We start from the raw sequence: 23,352 nt of genomic DNA, 5'->3' as shown, positions 1-23,352 counted from the left end.
TATTAATGAAACACATATAACTAATGCAGATTTAATGGTAATACTCTTTTTCTTGCACAATGAGCTGAAGTTCTCAGAAGGGAAGGTATAGTAAGCCCTGCCTTTTGGATGGAAAGAAATGTAATTTCTCACCTATAGGCTGCAATCTCAATATCCAGGGCCATTTTTACATTCAGTAGGTCCTGATATTCTCGAATCTGGGCAGCCATTTCCCACTTAGTGTTTCTGAGCTCATTTTCCAGTTGCTGCAGGGTCTCCTGAGATACACAAAGAAAGTACATGTTCTGACTAAGACAGTCAAACAATATGTATAATTGAATGGGCATGGACAAGTGAATCAGCGCAACAATGTCACAAAATAATTAACATTTTAATATTTCATTGTGACATGAACGTGACACAAGCTCAAACACTGCTATAATAACTTGACCATCAAATGTTACTAAAATCTACATAATAACTTACCATGGAGCCTTCAACACAATAAAAGAACTGGCCATGACCACACATTGTATAAACTAGGTTTGTAAATTTAGAAAAGTGCTGGGAATAAGAAATAAGTATGACTGTAGCCGTTATAGGAAAAAAATAGATTTGCCACTACAAATCAAAAAGGAACAAATGCATGAACAAGAAATGCACTGTTAATCATGTTATTTTGTACTAATGTTAATAAAACACCACAAAACGACTACTACAGTGTTTTACATAGCTGATAAAATTAGTCAAACACAATTCTGCGTGGGACTACTAGTTTAACACCTTGAATATTTATTATTTCTCTCAAACATTTAAGATTTAAAGAGAAGAAAACATAAGGAGAGCACAAAATAGTCAAAAAATGAAAAATGTTATAAAAATCATCAACATAAAAGTCTAAAATATAAAAGAATCTTTTTGGCTCAATGCTATATATATTGTCCAATAATTATACAATAGCGGTGCTTGTTAAGAAGTACATCCGTTGCTCCTCGTTCCTAAAACAACAGCTAAAGGTACCTTGGAACTTCCCGGGTTAACAGACAGGTTACTGTTGCTGATAATTACAGAACTACATTGGAGCAAAGAAGACCAAATCGTCTCTGTTCGTTCAATGAATCCGTATCAAGGGGGGGCCTTCAGGTTCTTCAGAAGTTTGCTACCTTGATACCAGGAGTAATGGATGTACTTTTAAACTAGCGCCACTATTGTATAATTATTGGACAATATATATAGCATTGAACCAACAGAAATACTTTTATACATTAGACTTTTATGGTAACGATTTTTATACCATTTTTTTGTTTTTATTTTCGACTATGTTGTGATTTCCTTATCATGTTTTCTGCTCTGTAAACCTTAATTGTTTGGGAGAAATAATAAATATTCAAGGTGTGAAACTAGAAGCCACTCAAAGAATTGTGTTTGACTCGTTTTAACACCTACATAAAACACTGGAGTAGTTGTTTTGTGGTGTTATATTAATATCAGTACACAATAACAGGGTTAACAGTGCACTTGAAGATCTTCTTGTTCATGCATTTGTATAAACAAGGCATGGGTAAAAATGAGGAATTTGGCATTCATTTGATAAATGAATCAGAATATGGCAGCAGGTTGCAGCATTTGGTTAGTTTCGGCACCGGATACATTTGTTTGAAAGTGCAACACATGAAGCTATGTGCAAATCCAGATATTTGTGTGTTGCACTTTCAAACTAATATATCCAGGGCTTAAACTAACAAAATTCTGAATACAAAATGTTTGCCCAATGCCTATTATAACCTGTAACCATAACCTTCTTAATCATACAAAAAGATTTACCACCCTCCACCAATTTTTTGCTTCATTCGTTAGATATCCTTTGTTGAGGAAATAGCATAGCAATAAACATGGGCGAACAATCACACGAGGCATCTATGTGCAGCCAACAATTAGTAGCTAATGAGCCTATTTAGATATCATTTTCATTAAAGGATATCAAGAGGATGAAGCAAATAAGATATTAAAAGTAAATTGGAAAGTTGTTTAAAATTGCATTTTCTTTCTAAATCAAGAAACAAAAAATGTGGGTTTCATGTCCTTTTAATTGATTCAAAACCTTCATTCTGAAAAGGCTTCTGGGCCTGAAGCCTATACAAATTTTTACTATAAAGAATTTAAAGGGATACTAAAACCCAAATTTTTTTCTTTCATGATTCAGATAGAGCATGCAATTTTAAGCAACTTTCTAATTTATTCCTATTATTAATTTTTCTTAATTCTAAATGTAGTCACCAATCAGCAAGCACTACACAGGGTGCTGAACCAAAAATGGGCCGTCTCCAAGTTGCTTAAAATTGCATGCTCTATCTGAATAATGAAAGAAAAAAAAATTTGGGTTTAATATCCTTTTAATCAAAGGGATTTTAAAATGCATTACAGTTTTTTTATTGAATGTCCTGTATAATCATGAAAGAAAAAAAATTGGGTTTAGTGTCCCTTTAAGGAATTTTTATCCATATGTAAATATACATTAATCCAATTTGTATGTTCTTTTTGTATTTAGGACAGCTTTATTATATACATATAAGCACTAAGTAATAGTTTTAGGTTCTCATATTAATGTATGGGATACATTTATATTCCTGCTACCCCCCCCCCCCCCTGCTTGGTGGGTGTAGCAATGTAACATCCTTAAGTTTAATACTTTGTAAGCTAGAAATGTAGCTAGTATTGACGATTTTATTATTTTCTAGAAGCACAAAATAATTCTGTATTCACAGCTAATTTATATTATATTTATCTTCTGATCTCATGTTTTTAAGTGACCTGTACATGATATAGTTGAAAGTTAACCTCTATCTCTTTGCTATTGCTCTGAAAGTGTAACAAAATAGTCCCACAACTCATTCTACTTTCTTAGGTTATTTTGTATTGTATTGGATAGGATAGAGATGACCATTAGTGGATTGAACTGCAGATTAGTGAATATACAGATTTTCTCCACTAGGTGGTAGTAAAGATCCATATACTGATCCATAAGTGACAAATAGCTGTATGTGAGAATATAATAGCTCTTTTTGTTATGTATAAAAAGGTGGCAGATATTTTATTTAGTTTAGTAAGTGCTCTAGATTTCCTAGACGTCTATAATTATGATGCTGAAAAATAAATGCTAAGTTTCAAGTGAGGTTTTTATGAGTTATATACTTTCAATTCCTCCACCATTTAGAGTAATGTCACTGTAGCTAGGTCAAACGTGACCCTTAATTATAAGGAAGAAATAGTTTCTTTATCTGGGAAGACAAAGTATAATAAAGAGGTGAATTATTATTTGTTTCTACCCTGCGTGTGCAGATTATTACACTATGAGAAGTTCTATATTATGTTTTAGTCCCTTCTCCATTTTAAGTTGTAGCATGGTAGATGGGTCCAAAAGTGGCCCTTAATTATAGGGAGGTAATAGTTTATTTAACTGGAAAGACAAAAACTAAAAAAAAAGAGGCAAAATAATTTAAAGGGACATTCCAACCAAATATAGAATTTGCATGCATGCATTTCAGTTTTATATAGACGCATTTTTGTAATTTACATGCATTAGCAAAAATTATTCTAATAAAAGCTGTAGCTGATTCAAAAGAGTATTTAAAGGGCCAGTAAACCTAGGAAATAATGTTATCTAATTCTGCACATAGTGCAGAATTATATAACATTAGCTTAGCTCCAGATTTAAAAAGTGAATAGTTAAAAAGATATCACGCTAAGAAAACAGAACACCGCTCTTGGCTCTACTGAGTGGGTCTGTTTTTTTCTGCTAAGTGCATCTGGGCACGCTGTCTAATCACAGTCGACCTGATCGCGCTATTAAAATCAATGTAGCTCGCTCCAACTACCAGACCAGAGCGGGAGCGAGCTACATTGATTTTAATAGCGCGATCAGGCGCGCTATGAACAGACAGCGTGCCCGTGCGCTTAGCAGAACAAAACAGACCCGCTCAGTAGAGCCAAGAGCGGTGTTCTGTTTTCTTTGTGTGATATCTTTTTAACTATTCACTTTTTAAATCTGGAGCTAAGCTAATGTTATATAATTCTGCACTATGTGCAGAATTAGATAACATTATTTCCTAGGTTTACTGACCCTTTAAGTATGCACCGTGCACCAGCATTTTAAACACAGCAGTTGCTCAGAGAGCCTAAGGTGCTTGTACCATCTGGTAATGACTCAATATGTTAATTGCTGACATTATACAAGCCCCACTGGCAATTTGAGCAGCTGCTGTATTTAAAATGCTGGTGCACTGAGAATACCTAGAATGCTTCACATGCACGTGCAGAAAAAAATGTTAACACTAAAACCGTGATAACGTTTACTAGAAGCATATTTGCCAATACATCTATATTGAATATATGTTTCTATTCAAAGATGTAATTTATCTGTGTTCATTTAAATTTTGACTGGAATGTCCCTTTAAGTTTCTGTTTTCTATGTGCAGACTATTAAACTATGAGATAGTTATATATATCCATAATATGACATTCGTTGTATAGCAAATATCTAAGACTGCTTTAGTAAGCATTTGTATTATACTTTAAGATTCAGTTTGTGTCGTGACATTGTACTGTGACTTTGTTAACTTAAATGTTTTGATTGTCTGTACCTGTTTGTCTATCACCTCAATAAAAATTATTTAAAAAAAAAATATTTAAGGAATGACTTGCTCCTTCCTTTTTAATTCTATGAGAGATTCCCAGTCTTTTCTCAGTCAACCATTAGAGGCACAAATAGCTCTTCTACCAAAGCTAGGTAAAAAGATTAAGTGTAAAATTATAGACCCATTTTGCTTTTAGATACCGATATTAAAATAAATGCTAAAGCTGGCAAATAGGCTTAGTTGTGTCATGCCCTCTATTATTTCTAGGGACCAGGCGGGATTTATACATACAAGGGATGCTAGGGACAACATAGGTATGGGAGATACCCCTTACTACACTCTCCACAGACAAGGAAAAAGCCTTTGATCATGTCTGTAGGACTTTTTTAAGGTTCATTCTAAATACATTTGGATTAGGTCATTGGTTTGTGGAAAAAGTATTTGCCCTCTATGCCTTTCTTTCTGACAGGATTAGGATAAATGGGAAAGTGCCTGACCCATTTTATGTCACAAATGGGACTAGACAGAGTTATCCCTTGTCCACAATATTATTTGCTTTGATGATTGAATCGCTGGCCACTAAAATAAAACTTAATTGTAATATTGAGGATTTAAAAGTGGCAAAAAAGATTCATAAAATGTTATTGTATGCAGATGATAGTCTACTTTTTCTTACATGTCCTGTAGTTTTCTATTCCTAGAGTTTTAAATGTATTCAAAGAATTTCAACACGTCTCATATTTTTCTATGAATTTTTCTAAATCAGACACAAGATGTGAAGTAGTCTTAGGCCTCTATTTATCAAAGGTCTTGCGGACCTGATCCGACAGTGCGGATCAGGTCCGCAAGACCTCGCTAAATGCGGAGAACAATACTCTCTCCACATTTAACATTGCACCAGCAGCTCACAAGAGCTGCTGGTGCAACGCCGCCTCCTGCTGACTCGTGGCCAATCGGCCGCCAGCAGGGAGGTGTCAATCAACCCGATCGTACTCGATCAGGTTGATTTCCGGCAATTCCTGTCCGCCTGCTCAGAGCAGGCAGACAGGGTTATGGAGCAACGGTCTTTAGACCGCTGCTTCATAACTTGTGTTTCTGGCGAGTCTGAAGACTCGCCAGAAACACGGCCCTTCAAGCTCCGTACGGAGCTCGATAAATATGGGCCTTAGGCTCTCCTGCCCAATTTGCTGGCAAGGTAACAAACTTAAATATTTGGTTAAATATTTATCCCCATCGGTGGGTGAATTATTTAAATTCAATTAAGAATCCCTTCATAAAAATAAAAAAATAAAAAGTAGCAAATTTGTAAACTTGAAAATCTAAACATTGTCATGGCTAGGTGGGATTAGCACCTTTACAATTAATGTATTACCTTTGTATCTTTATATCTCACAGGAATTACCTTTTCCTCTCCTTCCTAAATTCTTACAACTTTTTCAATATCATTTTATGATTTTATTTGGAATAAAAGCTACGCCAGGATTAATTAAAAAAAAAAACCTATGTAACTACTAGTCCATTCAGGAGGCTTGGGAGTCCCATATTTATTTATTTATTTTTTATATATTTTGAGATTTAAATATTTGATTAAATTATTTTGGCATTGAAAAAATAAACATCTTTGCAATATCGGTGTTCCATTGTACAAGGGAGTCCCACATTTTTATAAATATAGACATGGCATTTTCCTACAGGGAATCATTGATTGGCTTGTGAATTATAATTCTAAAATCTGGGTTCAGTTGAGTATGAGCTGTTTAATGTTTCCCATTTGTGAGCATTATGTTGGACACCCAAACTCTCTGACTGGTTAAGTAATATAGTTCAAATTAGAATAAAACTGGAACCCCAAGATATCATTTATCTTTTGGATGGATTTAGTTATAAGGGAGACACTACATTTTTAAACTTATCCATTTTACTGGGTAGGAAAATAATATTAAAATTATGGAAGTCTTGAAAAGCCCCTATGCTGGAGAATTTGAAATCAGAGCTTTGTAACATTCTAATACTGGAACAGATAGATACTTTATAAATTTCTCCCACTTCGTATAAGAGCATTTATACAGAAGTGGGAGAAATTTATATTAGCTCAAGAAATTGACTTCCAGAAGCAAGTCCTAACTCCCTTTCTAAATACTTTTTTGATGATGGAATATTTGCTTCGAGGACAAGGGACATTCTTGGAGGGTTAGAGGATGGGGAGTGGAGAGAGGGAGATAGAGAGGGCTTTTTTCCCCCTTTCTTATCTTTTTTTCTTTTTACTCTTCTCTCTTAGCTTTTCTAAACTGATTGGCTGCTGAATTCTAGCAGCATGATATATATTGGATTATGTTAACATCTTTGAAAAAATTTGATATATAAGAAAAAAAATGTATCTGGATTTTTTATGAAGCAGACAATTACTGTATAATGTATTTTTGTCTGATTCCTTTTCCCTTGACTTGTATGTCTATTTCTTTGCCTGTACATAATGATTTATACATTGGTAAAAAAAATCTTATCTCACAAAATAATAAAAATATAAAAAATGTTGGACACCCAAAGCAAATAATCTTCTTACTGATAATATAACCACTGAAAACATATGCTGCATGGGAAAGAAGGTTGTAGGACTTCCCTCCCATTACATCTAGCTTTTCTCATTTGACACCTTGGATTTTACATTTAGAAGAGTACTATTATATTAAAAATAAGTGTAAAAATCTATATGATGACATTTTATTTCATTGGGACACCTACACACATTCTAATTTTTATAAATCTCAGATTAATCCTGTACACATTTTCTTTGTTAATAAAAAAAGATTATAGCCCATCTTCATCCAGCTGGTCAACCATAGTAAAAGTTTTGAGAAATGGGAGATTACCTTTTGGTTGACGATTGCCATGGATTGGATGATGTAGTGCACTCTCTGACCACTATTTCATTTGTTACTATTTTGTTTGTTATTGTGTTACATTTTATAATATGAAAACTCAGACCAGTCTCTTTTACATCTCTTTATTGTATGTATGATTGCCTATCTATACAATGTTACTAACTTAACTGATTGTTTAGTTCCTCTTGGGGGATAATGCATGAAGGTTTATATCTATATATTCCTGGGTGCCAACTTTCAGGTCTCCCCAGACCTCAGCATACAATATAGAAAAATATAAAGTTGCACTTCAAAAGTTCCTTTGTGAAAAGGTGAAAAAACTTTATTCAAGCTTATACATCAGCAATGTTTTGGGGGAACCTGCCTCTTTGTCAAGCTAGAGATACATTGTGCACAACATCCTTATAAACCCAGTGACATAAAATAAGTGCAAATCAAAAGAGATCTAGTGGGTGTGGCTTTCCATATATATGTTTTGTACTATACCACTTCCTCACTCCAGATTTAACCCTTAATTTAAAAACAATGGGAAGAGTAGCCTAAATAAATGAGGTACAAATGACTACACATATATGTAAAGTTGAAGAAAAGAATCTAGCCTCTCTGTATATAATAAATCTTTAAATCTATCTAAGGAGGTTCTCCTATACTAGACTTAGGCTATTCTCTACTATCTAGAAGCCAGTAAAATATTTGGAAGATACTTATTACACTTTCATTACCTCTTTTGCCCCATTTTCTGTAATTTAAAGTTTTCAAATTCTGAGGATTGGAAGTGCACATTACAGTCTTTACAAGCATATCCCTGCTACATAACTGTCACTAATTGGCCTCTGCAGAGATTATCGATAAGATACTGCTAACAAATTGACAATCGCTAGCTGTGTCGAATCCAGTAACAAGTCCTATTTGGCTGACCTATATAAAGCAAGTTGTAGGTTGAGTTTGACTATTAAATGCAGCAAACAAGGTGTATTTAAAATGTATTCCTACTGACCTAGCATGGTACTTTATTGTAAGCAGACAAAATATTGTATTTACAAAGTCTATTCTAACTCTTCAAAATATTTTTTTTCTTTTGTGTTTATTAATATCTGAAACTTTTTTATTTTTATTTTATAAAACAGACCCTAGAGAAAAGGGAGTCCTGAAGTTTCTACCTAGTCCAAGAGGCACAAAGCTATAAATGCTCCAATAAAGAGTCATATGGTACCACTTAAAAATATTAATAAACTATATGTACAAATTGTTTTTGTATTCTATGGACATAAATATCAAGAAGCTCTGGTTTTATTGATAAGGAATATGTCACCACATGTAACTTAACTGGATATTGAACGTGCTTTTGGGGGTGAGACACCATGCTCTGTCATAACGTCTAGGAATCCCTGAATATTAAATAATAGGGAAGGGCGAATGCGCTAAAGGCGTATTTAGTTTGGTACAATGAATAGTCTTGTGGACATTCATTTTGGACAATGAAATGTTGATAAGAATAAAAATACATTAAAATTCGGTAATCAAATGTTTTTTCTAGTTTTCGAATGTTACTTTCGTTTTTGAATGTTCATAATTAGATATCCAGATTCGAAATTTTGAATGTAACATTCAATTTAACAAATACTATTCAGAAGTTCAATGGTAGGGAATTTAGTAAATTGATACATAATAGATACAAATATATCCATTTTGAAGTTTTTATTATGAATATTGCATACTTTGAATATTACATTTAATATTACAAATATATTGATTCAATTTTTTCAAATTCAAGTATTGCATAATTCAAATTTGAATCAAATATTACATTAGAAAGCATTAGAAATACAATTACATTCAACGAATGTTAGAAGGTTATAAAAACATTTAAAATTCAAAACGAACAAACAAATGTGTTATTAGTTAATTTTTTGGAATGTTGCAAAACATTCGCCCATCCCTGTTAAAGAACTATTACAGCAGACTTTTCAGTAACAACATGTTGCCACCTGGAATACAACAACAGTAGCACCAATAATAACTGCTGTGTTTTTTCATGTGTTTGTTTTTAACTCAAGGCTACTAATAATAGATTTTGTATCAACCTTAAAAGTGTTAACAGCCATATATCCGCAGGGCTGTCAGCTTTATATGTACCACTCTTTCTCATGACAATAGCTTTGTGACAACCTTTGTAACCACCCCCAATTGTTATGGTCTGGGAAAAAAAGGTCCTGCTAAAGTGCAGAATTAATTTTAGATTACCAAACTAAAACAATATCTGTCCAGGCCCACGTTTAATAAAGGCAGCCTTGTTACACGTAAACATCTAGGCAAAACCATTTCCTGTATCACAATTATGTAATGTATTTAAAGTGATTGTAAACTTTCATGAATGAGTGCCTGGTTTTAAAAATACTATTAAAAACAGGGGCAATTTCATTCATGAAACTTTACATTGCAGCGTATTTTTACAAATACTTACCTTTTTCTTCAGCAAAGCCGGATCAGCCATCCCCCGCACGTTTCTCATGCTGTACTTAGCACAGCAATTACGAAACCGTGTTCCTCCAATCACGCCGTGGCCTCACGAGAGGGACGCTCTGGGGTGCACGTCATGACTGGAGGAAGCCGATTTAGTCATTGCTGATGTAAGTATAGAAGAGCTGTGGGTGCGGGATCGCTAATCCGGCTTTGCTGAAGAAAAAGGTATGTATTTTTATTAATGCACTGCAAGTTTCATGAATTAAAGGGCCCCTGTTTTTAATAGTTTTTTTAAAACTCATTCATGAAAGTTTACATTCACTTTAACTATGCCAACAAACATGTTGATTGAATTGAAAGAAGATATTGGGGAACACAAGGAATTCTGGGATAAATTATATATAGTATATTAAAAAAATCTTGTAAACTGGGAAAGATTGTGAAAATAATGGTTGTTTTTTTTTTGCATTTGGTAGACAGGTCCAAAAGTACAAATTGTCTAGAATGCTGTATACCAAATTATTAATCAATGTTAAGGCATTAAACTTTTTGATTAATCTACTGAAAAAATCAAATACAGCAGTAAGATGGCCACTAGAAGAAATCAAGCTACCTACCCAATAAAGTTTGGGCTAGATATCAGCAGACCCACAATTATTATTGTCAGGGCAGCTATCTAATGACAAATTAGTTTGGAACCTTTGTCCCACTGTCACTTCCATCTTTCAATCTTCCCTATAAATTAAGTGAATCAGAAAGGCCCAGCCAGGTCCTTGGCTGTAAGCCCCACCCACAGTATGCCCAGACCTTACCCATGGTCAACCCCTGGTACCACCCTCTAGAACAGTTTGCCTTGTACCGTGTCACCACAGTCTCCAGGTCCAGAAAACCAGCTGGAAAATGTTGGCAGGTAATTCATAGACAAAAAAAGGCATTGAGCTATGTAAGCTGTTACCCTGATAGGAATTCATTTCAGCCTGATGGCGATCTTCCATATCCATACACTGTCTCTCCAGGGATTGTTGTGAACCCTTTAGAACCTCCAGCTGGGTGACCTGGTTCTGCAGCTGGTGCCTGTAGGAAGTGATCTCATCGCTGGCAGAGCGAATTGCCTGAGTGTTCACATGGGAGGCCTCATTAAGTTTGCTCAGTTTCACTGCCAAGAGATTGGAGCCATAAGGATTGTAAAATAAGGTTAAAATGCCACAAAGCTATTACATTTACACTAAGCTCTCCTGAAGAAATGGTAATATGATATTAATCTAAATTGTGTTGTATTTTTATGTTCTACATTCCAATGCCATTGGTTTGTCTATAGAGCCATACTGGTTTGTTCCAAAGCATTTTTATTCTAATGGATTAATACAACATCATATGCTTTGGCATTCCACTTTACATTTACACAGTGCACATATTCACTGTGGAAGTCATGACCCTCTATAGGTGAGAGTGGGTCCAAGAGGTGTAGGTCAGAAATAGAAAGAATACATAAATAAGGGGGACATTTTGGTCAAGACTGATCTCATACAAACTCTCATACTATACATTGCTTTAAAAGAAACAATGATATAAAATACAACATTTTCACATGAAATGCAATTAATGAATAATACATTTAAGGTCATTTCTCTTGTAAGATGTATCGAGTCCACAGATTCATCCATTACTTGTGGGATATTCTCCTTCCCAACAGGAAGTGGCAAAGAGAGCACCCACAGCAGAGCTGCCTATATAGCTCACCCCCTTAACTCCAACCCCCAGTCATTCTCTTTGCCTACTCTAACTGCTAGGAAATGGTAATGAGTGTGGTGACAAAAATGTTAGTTTTTTATTTTTTCAAGCAAAAGTTTGTTATTTTAAATGGTACCGGTGCGTACTATTTACTCTCTGGCAGAAAAGGGATGAAGATTTCTGCAAGGAGGATTATGATCTTAGCACTTTGTAACTAAGATCCACTGCTGTTCTCACAAGAGTTGAAGAGTACAGGAAAAACTTTGGTTGGGGGAACAGTTTGCATGCTAAGCTGCATATGAGGTATGTTCAGGCTATATTTTTCTAGACAGACGGTGTTAATTCTAGAAAAGGCTGGTAATATTCCCATGAGGGAAGGGTAAGCTGTATTTCATTTGATTTACTTTGATTAAAGTCATAGAAGTTTCAGCTTGCTTGAAGGGCTTGTTTGTTTGTTACTGGTGACACCATTTTTAAAAGATAAAAACGTTTTTATTTTTCAAAAGGGAAGCATTTTTAAACGTTTTTTTTGTAAGGGACTGAGGGGTCATTGTGGCTTGTGTTTGGGTTTCTTAACCCACATAATTATTTAGAAAACACTCAGGTGTTTTCTTTTACTAGGCCTCAAAAAACGAGTGAGGTGGGAGGGGCCTATTTTCGGCCTCAGTTGTGCAGTTTTCTTTTTCTCTGAGTCATCCAACTGCTTCTCCAAGGTTTCCTGCTGTGTTTGAGGGCTGTAAAGGAGTTTTTTTCCCCCACAAATCGTTCTGAAGGGCAGGTAGGAGCCACAGCAGAGCTGTGGCAAGGTGCTGAAAGTCTTTTTACTGGTTTTGATGTTTTTTCAATCCGGTTTTGCCATTAAGGGGTTAATTGGTTATTTGCATAGTTGTGCAAAGTTACTAAGGCTGTAGGATGCTACTGTAAAAAATTTCATTAAGTTTACTGCTTTTTTACACTGTTTTGCAGAACTTGTGCAGCTTTTTTTCTCTTAAAGGCACAGTACCGTTTTATTTCTAAGTGTTTTTTACTTTGATTAAAGTGTTTTCCCAGCTTGCTTGTTGCATTGCTTGCCTGTTTAAAAAGTCTGACACCAAGGAAAATCCTTGTTCAATATGTTGAAAGTCATTGTGGAACCCCCCTCTTAGAATGTGTCCCAAATGTACTGATATGTCTATAAATTATAAGGATCATATGTTAGCATTTAAAAATAGAGCTTTAAATGATTCTCAGTCAGATGCAAATGAGGGTTCACCTTCTAGCTCTCCACAAGTGTCACAACCAGTAACGCCTGCACATTTGACGCCAGGTACCTCTAGTGCGTCAGGTTCATTTACTTTGCATGACATGGCCACAGTTATGAATACTACCGTGGTTTTATCCAAACTGCCTGGTTTACAAGAAAAGCAGGATAGTTCTGAGTTAAGGAAAAATACTGAGCTATCTCACGCTTTAGTAGCCGTATCTGATATGACCTCACAATGCTCTGAAGGGGTGAGGGATTTGTTATCTGAGGGAGAGATTTCTGATTCAGGAAAGACGCTCCCTCAGACAGATTCTGATATGACGGTCTTTAAATTTAAACTTGAACACCTCCGTTTATTGCTTAAGGAGGTATTAGCAACTCTGGATGATTGTGACCCTATAGTAGTTCCAGAGAAATTGTGTAAAATGGATAAGTATTTACAGGTTCCTGTTTACACTGATGTTTTTCCAGTCCCTAAGAGATTGTAAATATTATTGCTAAGGAGTGGGATAAACCAGGTATTCCGTTCTCTCCCCCTCCTGTTTTTAAGAAAATGTTTCCTATATCTGACACCTTGCGGGACTCATGGCAGACTGTTCCTAAGGTGGAGGGAGCTATTTCTACTCTGTCTAAGCGTACAACTATACCTATTGAGGACAGTTGTGCTTTCAAAGATCCTATGGATAAAAAATTAGAGGGTCTTCTGAAGAAAATATTTGTTCATCAAGGTTTTTCTCTTCAACCTATTGCTTGCATCGTTCCTGTAACTACTGCAGCTGCTTTCTGGTTTGAGGCTCTAGAAGAGGCTCTTCAGATGGAGACTCCTTTAGAAGAGATTTTGGATAGAATTAAGGCTCTTAAGTTGGCTAATTCTTTTTATTACAGATGCCGCATTTCAACTGGCTAAATTAGTGGCAAAAAGTTCAGGTCTTGCCATTTTAGCACGCAGGGCGTTATGGCTTAAGTCCTGGTCTGCTGATGTGTCATCTAAATCTAAGCTTTTGAACATCTCTTTCAAAGGAAAGACCCTTTTCGGGCCTGTTCTGAAAGAGATTATTTTAGACATCACTGGAGGGAAGGGTCATGCCCTTCCTAAGGATAGATCAATTAAGACAAGGTCTAAGCAAAATAATTTTCGTTCCTTCCGGAACTTTAAAAGTGGTCCCGTTTTCAACTGCCTCTACTTCAAAGCAGGAGGGAAATTTTGCATAATCCAAGTCAGTCCAAGAAGTCCGCTGCTGCCACCAAGACAGCATGAAAGGGTTGCCCCCGATCCAGGACCAGATCTAGTAGGGGGCAGACTCTCTCTGTTTGCTCAGGCTTGGGCAAGAGATGTTCACGATCCCTGGGTTTTAAAAATTGTGTCCCAGGGATATTTTCTGGAATTCAAGGACTCCCTTCCAAGGGGGAGATTTCACATTTCTCGATTGTCTACAAACCAGACAAAGAGAGAGGCATTCTTACGCTGTCTAGAAGACCTATATACCATGGGGGTGATCCGCCCAGTCCCAAGAGAGGAGCAGGGGCTAGGATTTTACTCAAACCTGTTTGCGGTTCCCAAAAAAGAGGGAATTTTCAGACCAATCTTGGATCTCAAGATTCTAAACAAGTTCCTCAAAGTTCCATCTTTCAAGATGGAGACCATTCGGACTATTCTTCCTCTGATCCAGGAAGGTCAATATATGTCTACCGTGGATTTAAAGGATACTTATCTACACATCCCTATTCACAGATATCATCATTGATTTCTCAGATTTGCCTTTCTAAACAGGCATTACCAGTTTGTGGCCCTTCCCTTCGGGTTGGCCACGGCTCCCAGAATTTTCACAAAGGTGCTAGGGTCCCTTCTGGCGGTTCTTCGTCCACGGGGCATAGCAGTGGCGCCTTATCTGGACGACATCTTAATTCAGACGTCTACTTTCCAGCTGGCCAAATCTCATACGGACACCGTGTTGGCTTTTCTGAGATCTCATGGGTGGAAGGTGTACATAAGGAAGAGTTCTCTCTTCCCTCAAACAAAAGTTTCCTTCTAGGAACTCTGATAGACTCGGTGGAAATGAAAATTTTTCTGACGGAGTTCAGAAAATCGAAGATCTTAACCACTTGCCGAGCTCTTCATTCCATTCCTCTGCCATCAGTGGCTCAGTGTATGGAGGTAATCAGTCTCATGGTAGCGGCAATGGACATAGTTCCTTTTGCCAGCCTACATCTCAGACCACTGCAACTAAGCATGCTCAAACAGTGGAATGGGGATTATGCAGATTTTTCTCCTCAACTGCATCTGGACCAGGAGACCAGAGATTCTCTTCTCTGGTGGTTGTCTCAGGACCACCTGTCTCAGGGAATGTGTTTCCACAGGCCAGAGTGGCTCATAGTAACGTCAGATGCCAGCCTGTTAGGCTGGGGTGCAGTCTGGAACTCCCTGAAAGCTCAGGGTTTATGGTCTCGGGAGGAATCGATTCTTCCGATAAACATTCTGGAACTGAGAGCGATTTTCAATACATTTCAGGCGTGGCCTCAGCTTGCTGTGGCCAAATTCATCAGGTTTCAGTCGGACAACATCACGACTGTAGCTTATATCAATCATCAGGGTGGAACAAGGAGTTCTCTAGCGATGATGGAAGTTACCAAAATAATTTGATGGGCAGAGGATCACTCTTGCCATCTATCAGCGATCCACATACCAGGAGTAGAGTACTGGGAGGTGGATTTCCTGAGTCGTCAGACTTTTCATCCGGGCAAGTGGGAACTTCATCCGGAGGTGTTTGCCCAGCTAATTCAGCTATGGGGCACACCAGATTTGGATCTGATGGTGTTCCGTCAGAATGCCAAACTTCCTCGTTACGGGTCCAGGTCTCGGGATCCCAAGGCGGTGCTGATAGATGTTCTAGCAGTGCCTTGGTTTTTCAATCTGGCTTATGTATTCCCACTGTTTCCTCTCCTCCCATGTCTGGTTGCCAGAATCAAGCAGGAGAGAGCTTTGGTGATCATGATAGCTCCTGCATGGCCACGCAGGACTTGGTATGCAGACCTAGTGGACATGTCCTCGGTTCCACCGTGGTCTCTGCCATTGAGGCGGGACCTTCTAATCCGGGGTCCATTCTCGCATCCAAATCTAATTTCTCTGCGTCTGACTGCTTGGAAATTGAACGCTTGATTTTAGCAAAGCGTGGTTTATCTGAGTCAGTCATTGATACCCTGATTCAGGCTAGAAAGCCTGTCACCAGGAAGATCTATCATAAGATTTGGAGAAAATATCTTTATTGGTGTGAATCCAAAGGTTACTCTTGGAGTAAGGTTAGGATTCCTAGAGTTTTGTCTTTTCTCCAAGAGGGTTTGGAGAAGGGATTATCAGCTAGTTTTCTAAAGGGACAAATCTCTGCTTTGTCTATTTTACTACACAAACGTCTGGCAGATGTCCCAGACGTTCGATCATTTAGTCAGGCTTTGGTCAGAATTAAGCCTGTATTTAAATCGATTGCTCCGCCTTGGAGCTTAAATTTAGTTCTTAAGGTTCTTCAAGGGGTTCCTTTTGAATCCATGCATTCCATAGATATTAAGCTTTTATCTTGTAAAGTTTTGTTTCTATTAAGAATATCAATCAAGAGATTGTTGTTCCTTCTTTGTGTCCTAATCCTTCATCAAAAGAGGAACGTTTATTGCACAATCTTGATGTGGTTCATGCTTTAAAATTCTACTTACAAGCAACCAAAGATTTCCGTCAGACATCTTCATTGTTTGTTGTTTATTCTGGTAAACGGAAAGGTCAAAGGGCTACGGCTACCTCTCTTTCTTTTTGGCTGAGAAGCATCATCCGTTTGGCTTATGAGACTGCTGGACAGCAGCCTCCTGAAAGAATTATTGCTCATTTTACTAGAGCTGTGGCTTCCACATGGGTTTTTAAAAATGACGCGATTTGTAAGGCAGCGACTTGGTCTTCACTTCATACTTTTTCAAAATTTTCCAAATTTGATACTTTTGCTTCTTCGGAGGCTAATTTTGGGAGAAAGGTTCTTCAAGCAGTGGTGCCTTCTGTTTAAAGGTCCCTGTCTTGTCCCTCCCTTCATCCGTGTCCTAAAGCTTTGGTATTGGTATCCCACAAGTAATGGATGAATCCGTGGACTCGATACATCTTACAAGAGAAAACATAATTTATGCTTACCTGATAAATTCATTTCTCTTGTGATGTATCGAGTCCACGGCCCACCCTGTTTTTTCTAAGACAGGCATTTGTATTTTTAAACTTTCAGTCACCACTGCACCCTATGGTTTCTCCTTTTTCTTCCTAGCCTTCGGTCGAATGACTGGGGGGTGGAGTTAAGGGGGGAGCTATATAGGCAGCTCTGCTGTGGGTGCTCTCTTTGCCACTTCCTGTTGGGAAGGAGAATATCCCACAAGTAATGGATGAATCCGTGGACTCGATACATCACAAGAGAAATTAATTTATCAGGTAAGCATAAATTATGTTTTTTAAAATAGATGAAAGAATAGCAGATAATAACAGACAACAGTTTGGAAACACACAGTGCCAAATAAGTGTGATCTTTGCATTCCTCTTAAAGGGATATGAAACCTAAAATTATTATTTTTTTCTATGTGAAGAACATAGGAATGGAAAGTATGCATAACGTGATTCGTGTTTTCGGGATTTAGGCCTAACGCAGTGTTGGGTTAGCACCCACGAAGAATTACTATTCTTACATTGTGTTATTGAAATATTACATACAAAATATTAAAAACAATAATAGTTATTAAAAAATATCATAGATACTTTAAAAAGAAAATTATATACTGTGTATATATATATATATATATATATATAATATATATATTATATATATATATATATAAATCCAAAGAGGAGACGTCAGCACCACCAATTCATCAAGGTATCAGCTTTATTTACAGTAACATGAAGAAAAAGTAGCAGCGACATTTCGAGTCCATCAGACTCTTAATCATGCTATAGAATACTACCATTCAACCCCTTTTATAGCACCTGTGTAGCATTTTAATTAATTCACCTGTTCATTAGATGACATCATATATATTTCGTTTAAAATGAGAAATTATTATACACAGCCAGTAGGTGGTGAGAGAGAAACATGAGAAATATATATGATGTCATCTAATGAACAGGTGAATTAATTAAAATGCTACACAGGTGCTATAAAAAGGGTTGCTTGGTAGTATTCTACAGCATGATTAAGAATCGGATGGACTCGAAATGTCGCTACTTTGTCTTCATGTTACTGTAAATAAAGCTGATACCTTGATGAATTGGTGGTGCTGACGTCTCCTCTTTGGATTTCTGTATGTATGAGAGGTGTGCAGGAACCTCTGTCGTGCGAGCACCCCATACAAACAAAGATTGATTAACTTTTCTACGTGTGTGCTGGATCCTTCATTGATTTTTTTTGTGTATATTCACCTGCTGGGATCCGTGCACTGCTCAATATGGAAGTAACAGATGAAGAAATTGATGTTTTTTTCCTACTCAGATGTGGATGCATCCAGAATAACAGCCCTAGCAAGGGGCCCAAGGGATTTCCTGAGAGGTACTTCAAAAATGAATGTACCTAAAGATCTTGAAAAAGCAAAGAAGAAATTGTTGTCATATGAATTACATAGTACAACACTAGCAGAGTACTATAGAGAACGCCAAATCCCTAAGGGTTAAGAATCAGATTGAGACCAATGATCATGGCAAATAATGAGAGGTACAGAAAAAGGTTTGAATGCATCCTAAATAAGTTGACATTATTGTGTGGACAGTAGAGTGTCTGCAAGAGGAGATCGATAAACAAAAACACTAGTTATAGAATGTGAAAAAAACCTTTTCACCTATTTACCTGCTGAGGAATTGCAGAAAATCAAAATGGAAGTTGATAAACTGCTGGAGGATTATCAGGCCAAATTGAAGAAGTTAAACAGCAAAAATTAAGCAGAGATGAAGATGATTACCTGTACAACCGGGTGTATCATTGGTCACATGACTATCAAGTCGGCAACGTCACAAACAGGTGACCCGGAAGAGAAGGCGCATCATGGAGAGGAGCCAGGAATGCTATGAAAAATACAGCACCCGGACAACCAACATCCACCTCGTCAGAGGATTTTTTAAGCTCTGGATCAGACATCGACACCGGAGGGGAGGACGGATGCATAGAAAGAGGTACTACACACCCTCCACAGCAGAGCCGTACACGGGGCAAGCCAGCACAATAGGGAAAGAAAAAAGGCCCCTACAAATCATAGGTGAGCTGATCAACTACGACACATTGAGACTGGTATGTACAGGTTCAAGCATAAGTAACACTGTGAATACTAGTAACGAGATGATAGATGTGATATTCCAGATGCCTGAAAATTATTCTAATGAGACTGTCTCTCTGATTCCTAACGTTGACATTATCTCTGCCTTGACAAAAGATTCTGGTTGCACTATAAATTGTATTACTGCAGAAAGTGACTTGGTGATTAATATCTCACAATATCATCTCACAGAAACGGAAAGGACTGAGTTAAACAAAGGCCTATCTTTCTGTCCCTCTGCTTATATGAATGAATTTAATTTGGATAAAGATTTGTATCGTTTTTTTAGAACCCTAAGGCTTAAGACACATTTTGGTTCCCAGAGCACTAATGTGAATGTGACTGGAAATGTGAATGAAAATGAAATGTTTAATCTAAAATCCTTGGGTTTAAGAAATAAATCATGTTATGTTCCGAATACATCTAACTCAGGGGTAGAAACATATATAAAATTTGTACAAAATGACATAAAGACGTTATTAATTGAGAAAGATATGAAATTACAAAGAAATATATCAGTTGCTGAACAACAAGCTTTAAAAAACCTTTCCAAAAATAAAACAATTATAATTAAAAATGCGGACAAGGGCGGCGCTGTTGTCGTCCCTGATAGGGAATATTATGAACAAGAAATTTTGGCCCAGTTATCAGTAAGGGGTATTTACCACATTTTAGATGGTGATCTGCTATCTGATATACAAAAGGAAATATCAAATGTAATTGAGAAAGCTGTAGAGAATCATGTGATCACCAAGGACCTTGCTGCTTTCTTAATTAATAAAAACCCTATCACCCCAGTATTCTATACGTTACCTAAGGTTCACAAGAACCTTAAAGAACCTCCAGGTCGGTCCGATTGTGGCTAGCACAGATCAGTATTTTCTAATATAGCCATTTTTTTAGATAAAGTTTTAAATCCTCTGGCTACAGTACAAAAATCTTATTTAAAAGACACTGGCAATTTTCTTGAACAAATAAATAAGATACAAAGTGAAGAATTAGATATCCTCTTCACGCTTAATGTTGTTAGTCTATTCACAATTCCCCATGAAGCTGGCATAGCATCTGTATTGGAAGTGATAAGAACAAGAAACTGATTTTTCTATTTCTAAATGCCAATTCATTGAGGAGTTGTTGAATATAGTATTATACTTAAATTATTTTCTTTTCCAGGATACTTTTTACATAAAAAAAAAAGGGTACAGCCATGGGCTCTAATGTGGCCCCTTCAAACGCCAACATTTTTGTCAGCCAATTCGAGAAGAGATATGTATATATTAGTGTTCGTTTTCAAACAAGCTATATACTCTTGCTCCGTTTCATCGACAATGTGTTTGGCGTATAGAGGGGCCCATTGAGCACATTACAAACATTTGTGGATGATTTAAACAAGAGCACCAATAGTTTAAAATTCACATTGAATTTTTCTGTAAATCATATAAGTTATTTAGAAACAGTAGTATATAAGAAAGATGGTGTCCTGATTACTGATCTATTTAATAAGCCCACTGACCGTAGTACCCTCTTACATTTTGATAGTTATCATCCGGAACGAGTTTTTAGGTCTATACCTAGTAGCCAATTTGTCAGAACAGTGAGGAATGTAAACTACAAAAAACTACAGGCAGTAAGATTAGAACAAATAGCCAAGAAATTTGAGACAAGAGGTTATCCTAAGCCATTAATATCAAATTGTAAACAAGATGTGCTTACTGAAATAGGAGATCAAGGTTCACGAAAAAGATATAATAAAAAAGAAGTAAATCAGATTGTGTTCACAACAAAATATAGCATGTATAGTGAAAAAAATCTCTAAAATTATTAAAAAAACATTGGTATTTATTAAATAAATACAATCCCAACATTAGGAAATTTCAAGATCCTCCTATACATGCCTATAAGAGGGTAAAAAACATAAGAGATATATTGGTCAAGGCCGATATTGGCACAAAAAAGGAAGAGAAAGTTAATTATTTAACTAGTTCCAACAAAAGATCATACCCCTGCCTTCATTGTGCACAATGCAACTCTATGATCAAGGGCAAACATGTAGCACAAATAAATGATAGAAAGAGACGGTATATAAATGGTCTGTATACATGTGATACAGAATATGTAGTGTACCTACTAAAATGCCTATGTGGGCGGGGGTTATGTTGGTGAAACAATAAATCGTATTAAAGATAGAATCAGTGCCCACAAATCATCTATTAGATGTGAAGACAAATCCCTCCCAGTATCGGCCCATTTTATTGAAGCAGGCCATTCAGTGAGCCAACTTAGGTTTCAAGTAATTGATCACATCCCAAAACTGAGAAGGGGTGGTGATAGGGAATTGTTACTAAAGAGGAGAGAAGTTTGGTGGATACAAAATTTAAAAACTCTCCACCCAGTAGGATTAAATAGGGATTATGACCTACATTTGTTTTTATAAGTATTTTTTAGATATTTTGTAAATGCATTTATAGGTTTTTTTAAGTATTTAGTATTTAATAGAATTTTGATATTGTGTATATAATCCAAAACTACCATTTTAGCAATACCCTAAAAAAATGTAACATCAAAAAGTGAAAAGGAAAAAAGTTTGTTTTAAAATGAGTAATAATTATAACACAGCCAGTAGGTGGCGAGAGAGAAACATGAGAAATATATATGATGTCATCTAATGAACAGGTGAATAAATTAAAATGCTACACAGGTGCTATAAAAGGGGTTGAATGGTAGTATTCTATAGCATGATTAAAGGATTACTTTCTGTTATAATTTTTAAGCTAAACAACTAACATATTAAAGTTAATAAACATTAATTAAAACCTACTGACCTATATTTTCTCCAAAATGAAGTTTCATAACGTTCTAAAAGTTATATATTTTATTCGCCGATGATGTCACGTTATCCTGCCCACTATTTTCAGCACTGCATGTTCAAAATACTTAAACCAATAACTTTGTGTTTAAAGCGCCATTTTGATTATTGGTACAGAGCAAAGGATACCCACGGAGTGGGTTTGGAAAACAATTAAATTTGCAGACAAGATTTCTGACATACGGTAGAGATATGTTAATGAAATGCTATTGATAAAAAGCGTATTTGGGGTAGTTAGTAACAGGCATAGAAAATATTTACTTACAGTGGCCCTTTAAGAGTTGGATGGACTCGAAACGTCGCTACAAACAAAGTTTGATTAACTTTTCTACATGTGTGCTGTATATATATATATATATATATATGTGCTATATATATATATATTCTATGGATTATTTAGAGTATCTATAATAATTTTTAATAATTATACATATTTTATATGTAATATTTCACTAATCACGAACCTTGATGTGCGTTACGTATATTTTCCATTCCTATGTTCTTCACATAGAAAATAATGTAATTTTTATTATAAAAAAATATTTTTATATATATATATATATATATACAGAAAGAAGTGCACTCACAGGAACGAACAACTGGCTCAATACCATTGTTAGCCTGTTCTATGGCAATTTACCATCTGGGTGCAGCTTTTTAGCCCAGTAATGCTTTTCACAGAGTAGAACATTCCTGTAGTATATCAGTCTGATTCCGCCTATTACGGTCAGTCCAGCGCCAAAATACCAGGCAATTCCTCTCTGAAGACAGCAACCCCAGATGATCGTTTCGACCGTCATAGGGCCTTGTCAGTGAGGTGTAGCCATAATCACCTAAGCACACTGAGCAAGGAGGTCCACGTCTGGTTGCCCCTTTTTCCCATAGGGAGACTAAATACATACAGAGAGAAGTGCACTCACAGGAACGAACAACTGGCTCAATACCATTGTTAGCCTGTTCTATGGCGATTTACAACCCGTGTGCAGCCTCTTTTTAGCCCAGTAATGCTTTTCACAGAGTAGAACATTCCTGTAGTATATCAGTCTGATCCCGCCTATTATGGTCAGTCCAGCGCCAAAATACCAGGCAATTCCTCTCTGAACAAGGAACACAGCAACCCCAGACGATCGTTTCAGCCTTCATAGGGCCTTGTCAGTGAGGTGTAGCCATATTCCTCTAAGTACACTGAGCAAGGAAGTCCATGTCTAGTTGCCCCTTTTTCCAATAGGGAGACTAAAT

General features: G+C 36.5%; 1 protein-coding gene across 1 annotated transcript in view; it reads right to left on the bottom strand.

Moving 5' to 3' along the window:
• Positions 1–23,352, bottom strand: part of NEFH (neurofilament heavy chain) — a 43,386-nt gene that overhangs the window by 7,907 nt on the left and 12,127 nt on the right. The window contains exons 2-4 of the mRNA XM_053702180.1: positions 10,914–11,114; positions 9,802–9,803; positions 133–254 (exon numbers count right to left, since the gene is read on the bottom strand). Coding sequence (XP_053558155.1) covers positions 133–254; positions 9,802–9,803; positions 10,914–11,114 — 325 coding nt within the window. The remainder of the gene's footprint in view (positions 1–132; positions 255–9,801; positions 9,804–10,913; positions 11,115–23,352) is intronic.

Source organism: Bombina bombina, chromosome 2 (genome assembly GCF_027579735.1).
Source record: "Bombina bombina isolate aBomBom1 chromosome 2, aBomBom1.pri, whole genome shotgun sequence".
Taxonomy (NCBI): Eukaryota; Metazoa; Chordata; class Amphibia; order Anura; family Bombinatoridae; genus Bombina; species Bombina bombina.
This window is presented reverse-complemented; position numbering and strand designations above follow the sequence as displayed.